The sequence below is a fragment of the Etheostoma cragini genome, chromosome 24, assembly GCF_013103735.1.
Source record: "Etheostoma cragini isolate CJK2018 chromosome 24, CSU_Ecrag_1.0, whole genome shotgun sequence".
Lineage (NCBI taxonomy): Eukaryota > Metazoa > Chordata > Actinopteri > Perciformes > Percidae > Etheostoma > Etheostoma cragini.
The window spans coordinates 13,431,741-13,436,906 of record NC_048430.1 but is presented as its reverse complement, the minus strand read 5'-3'; the positions used below and the strand labels follow the sequence as shown (position 1 = coordinate 13,436,906).

Genomic DNA, 5,166 nt, shown 5'->3' with positions numbered 1-5,166 from the left:
TGGCGATGCAGCACGGTCTCAAAGAAGGGGGGGTTGGAGCGAATGTTCCCATTTAAGTCAATGAGAAATGTTTCGCAGAATAATAATAAGTATGGGCGATAATAGACATTGTCACAATATTCAGCACACTGAATAACAACAATAGGTAAGAGCTGCTTACAGGAGTTTGCGTTTCTGTGACTGCTTCATCTGACTGAAATCTGTTGGCTCCGGTCTCTTCACGGGTCTGGAGGGACAGACAGACACACACACACACACACACACACACACACACACACACACACACACACATTTTTAATAATAATACAATTAGGCCTCTAGAGAGAACAAGAAGACTGAAGTAGTAGAGACAAGACAAACTAAATACAACCAGTAAATTAAAAAAATACATTTCCTGCAGCAGATCCGTGTGAATGCTGGAATGTGTACATAAAACACCTGATAAAGAAGGAAAGATGGAGAAGGGTCACTCACACTCTGTTCTTCCTGCTCTTTCGGCGAGAAGAGGGGGTGTCGCCGGCGGCAGCAGGGGCGATCAGCTGACAGAGCTCTGGCAGCGCATCGGCCAGCGGCCGCATGTCACCGACCACGGGTGTATGCTGGCGCCGCGCCGCCGCCAACTGCTGCTCCTTCAACTGTTTGATGGAGCTCATCTCTGGAAACACAGACAGACAGAGACACAGAGACAGAGAGACAGACAGACACCGACAGACAGGCAGAGACACAGACTCAGACAGACAGAGACACAGAGACAGAGAGACAGACAGACACCGACAGACAGAGACAGACAGACAGGCAGAGACACAGACTCAGAAAGACAGAGACACAGAGACAGACAGACACAGACACACAGGCAGAGACACAGACTCAGACAGACAGAGACACAGAGACAGAGAGACAGACAGACACAGAGAGAGACAGACAGAAACAGACAGACAGGCAGAGACACAGACATAGACAGACAGAGACACAGACTCAGAAAGACAGAGACACAGAGACAGACAGACACACACAGACAGACAGGCAGAGACACAGACTCAGACAGACAGAGACACAGAGACAGACAGACACAGAGAGAGACAGACAGAAACAGACAGACAGGCAGAGAGACAGACAGAGACAGACAGAGACACAGAGACAGAGAGACAGACAGACACAGACAGAGAGAGACAGACAGAGAGAGACAGACAGGCAGAGACACAGACTCAGACAGACAGAGACACAGAGACAGAGAGACAGACAGGCAGAGACACAGACAGACAGAGAGACAGACAGACACAGACAGAGAGACAGACAGAAACAGACAGACAGACAGAGACACAGACACAGACAGACAGACAGAGACAGACAGACACAGACAGAGAGACAGACAGAAACAGACAGACAGGCAGAGACACAGACAGACAGAGACACATAGACAGAGAGACAGACAGAGAGAACAGACAGACAGGCAGAGACAAAGACAGAGACAGACAGAGACAGAGTTTTACTCCTTTCATTTTTACACAAACATCTGTACTTTTACTCCTTAAATTAAATCAAATTGCCTCGTTACCTCAGTCTTTAATAATTTCAGTGGCGTTAGCGTTATTATTTTAGAACAAACTCAACCTAGTTGGACGGGACTGTACCACACTGAAAAAAAAAAGACAAACTGGATGTGTGAACTGAGTTCACATCTTGCTGCTCAGTCCGAATCGTATTTACGTGGAGTCCCAGTCTCTGTCTCCATAACCATATTATGGGATGTTTGAGGCCTGTTATATAAAGAGCCTTTTCTCTAGTAACATGTGTCTTTGCAAGGCTACTTTTACTTCATACTTTAAGTACATTTCCAAGCCTGTACTTTGTTATTTTTACTTGAGTAAAAAAGTATTTTTAACATAAGTATCTGTACTTCTACTTGAGTACTGGAAGTGAGTACTTTGGCAGTTTATGTCGGTGGAAACTGCTAAAAGTAAAGAAAATTATAAATAGGTGCTAAAAATCCTAGAAATACATTTTACATTTTATTGAAATTACTTCAACACATTTAACTGATTAAGATCTTACAACTTTTTTGAAACTCAACAAAGACAAACACATTTTCAAGTCATCGTTAAATTACTTCCATACCTTAACCCCCAAAACTAATGAGTATGAACGGCATTGAAAGGTTGAATAACACAAATAATGTTTGAAAGATTTGGAATAAATAGAATTTTTGGAAAAAAACTGACACTAGGCAGAGGAGAAGGAAAGGGGAGGTGAGGAGGAGAGGAGAAGGAGAGGAGAGGAAAGGAGAAGGAGAGGAAAGGAGGAGAGGAGAAGGAGAGGAGAGGAGAGGAAAGGAGAAGGAGAGGAAAGGAGGAGAGGAGAAGGAGAGGAGAGGAGAGGAAAGGAGAAGGAGAGGAAAGGAGGAGAGGAGAAGGAGAGGAGAGGAAAGGATAGGAAAGGAGAAGGAGAGGAAAGGAGGAGAGGAGAAGGAGAGGAGAACAAGAGGAGAGGAAAGGAGGCAAGGAGAAGGAAAGGAGAGGAAAGGAGAAGAAAGGAGGGGAAGAGAAGAAAGAGGTTTCTGAAGAGCCAGCAGTGTGAATGCTGGATGCTGAAAGGCTGACGCTCCACTGTGTGAGAAGAAGGTGAAGAAGTGAGATAGCTGAAAGAGTGGGAATGGCTTTAATTAGATGGGTCGGCGTCCTCTAATCCCCCTACCCCCTACCCCCTACCCCCGTGGCGTTTAGCACCGGGGTCTGGTACCTTGACCCTACGAGGCTCCAGGATCATTAAAGAAGCTTCGTGAGGTTGGAAGCTTTTTGTCCCTTTTTCCTCAACGTTTATGTAACTTTTTCTCCGTTTTTGTGTGACACTTTGTTGTGTAGAGATTAATAAAAATGTCCAGTGCCTTTTCAACTTCGTCTTATCCTTTAACTGGGACTTAACTAAAGAAAACTGGCGGTGCAAACTATTTACAATCTCACTCTAAGCTTCAAATAGTGATGATGAAGGCATCAGCCTGCAGCTCGTCTGGATGTGAGAATGCTCGGATTTCCTAGTGATTCCCGTCTGATCCTGAGGGTGTGATCCGTGGAGCCGCTCTCGGCTTTCAGCAGCCGTTACCTCCTAATTATAATTACCGGCTGGACAGGAAACAGCTCGTGTTACCCAGCAGCCATTGATTGGCTGCGCGGGGGCTTCGGTTTCTGATGATGATGTTAGAATTACGCAGAGACACAAAGATGGACCCAAAACTCAGAGACCCGCTCCTTAATCAGGAACATTAACTCTATCTGCAACAGATCAAGATAAAAACCTAGTAATTACCCTCAAAAAGTCTAAAAGAGAGCCTCAAATCTTTGAAAAAGAGACCCAAAACGTCAATAAAGGACCTGAAATGTAGGAAACAAAAGAAAGCTCTAAAAAGGGACAGTTCTGAAAAGTGAGTCAAAAACGCAGAAAAGAGTGGAGAAAGAAAATAGCCAAAACACTCACAAAAAATGTTAGAATGTGCAAAAAAAAAGGGTTAAATATGTCCAAAGTGTTGTTTTGAACTCACTGTTGAGCCATCTGTCTCTCCTCTCCTTTATCTTCTCTTTCTTTGTCTTCACTTTCTTCTCTTCTGGACCTGTCAACAGACAGTTACACAACATTAAGCGAGGGACAAACACATCGACTCAGATACACAGATAGACAGACAGACAGACAGACAGACAGACAGACAGAGAGTGAGACAGACAGACAGAGACAGACAGACAAAAGCCGTTAGAAATTGGTCAGGTTGTTTACAGAGCCGATCCACTTCAGAAGACAGTGGAATACTAGTGGACATGTAAGCGTGTCATAATACATGTCCTGTTGAAGAGTCTTTACCGTTATGTTGGGTTATGTATGAGCACGTCTGTGTAGAAAGCCCAACCCTGCGGCGTGTCAAGTCTTATCTTCACAGATAATCTGCTGTTTCTGGGAGAGAACAGGAACAGATAGAGATCTGCTGCAGATACCCAGATGATGGGGGGGGGGGGGGGGTCCCAGTGGGAGCATCATCTTTACAACATTAGAGCAAACCGATCGCTGTGATTACCCACACACTGCTCACCTTCTAGCCTTCCTTCACTCTCTGTCCCTTTGTCCCCAAACCTTTAAGAGACCCCCCCCCGGAGAGCATGAGTCCCATGTAGGCTGAGTCCTTGCCCGCGGCCCGGGTTTGATTCCAACCAGCGACCTTTTCTGCGTGTCCTCCCCTCTCTTTCATGTCAATCAGAATCCCAATCAGCTTTGTGCCCCAGGTCTGAGGACCCCTACGAGGAACTGGCTTTGGATCGTACTGCTCACAATGTGTTTACTCATACGAAACAACCACCATATACACACTTATATATACACACACACGCTGTATACACGCTAATCTGTACCCACTAATATATACACTATAATATATAGACGCTAATATATACACACTAATATTAAGCCTACACGCTAATCTGTACACACCAATATATACACTATAATACATTGACGGTAATATATACACACTAATATTAAGCCTACACGCTAATATGTACACACTAATATATACACTATAATATATAGACGCTAATATATACACACTAATATTAAGCCTACACGCTAATATGTACACACCAATATATACACTATAATACATTGACGGTAATATATACACACTAATATTAAGCCTATACGCTAATATGTACACACCAATATATACACTATAATATATAGACGCTAATATATACACACTAATATTAAGCCTACACGCTAATATGTACACACCAATATATACACTATAATACATTGACGGTAATATATACACACTAATATTAAGCCTACACGCTAATCTGTACCCACTAATATATACACTATAATATATAGACGCTAATATATACACACTAATATTAAGCCTACACGCTAATCTGTACACACCAACATATACACTATAATACATTGATGGTAATATATACACACTAATATTAAGCCTACACGCTAATCTGTACCCACTAATATATCGTCACCTTCCTAAAATAATCGCCTAAGTCATTTTTTCACGTTTTTCAGAAAACACAAAAAACTGAACCAAATACCGAATATATGATCTTTATTAATAATTTTATTCAAACATGTTATGACAATAGATAACTTTAGACATACTAATAACAATGTCTGTAAATAATG

At 42.7% G+C, this 5,166-nt stretch overlaps 2 protein-coding genes across 2 annotated transcripts in view; one reads left to right on the top strand and one right to left on the bottom strand.

Annotated features, from left to right (window-relative positions):
* Positions 1 to 5,166, top strand: part of LOC117939540 (1-phosphatidylinositol 4,5-bisphosphate phosphodiesterase delta-4-like) — a 22,155-nt gene that overhangs the window by 5,052 nt on the left and 11,937 nt on the right. Inside the window, exon 2 of the mRNA XM_034864977.1 lies at positions 3,743 to 3,748. The gene's annotated coding sequence lies outside the window, so the exon portion shown is untranslated. The remainder of the gene's footprint in view (positions 1 to 3,742; positions 3,749 to 5,166) is intronic.
* The window catches only part of fam207a (family with sequence similarity 207 member A), a 9,511-nt gene continuing 4,495 nt past the window's right edge, over positions 151 to 5,166 (bottom strand). Inside the window, exons 3-5 of the mRNA XM_034864972.1 lie at positions 3,533 to 3,601; positions 475 to 655; positions 151 to 226 (exon numbers count right to left, since the gene is read on the bottom strand). Coding sequence (XP_034720863.1) covers positions 157 to 226; positions 475 to 655; positions 3,533 to 3,601 — 320 coding nt within the window. The 3' untranslated portion in view covers positions 151 to 156. The remainder of the gene's footprint in view (positions 227 to 474; positions 656 to 3,532; positions 3,602 to 5,166) is intronic.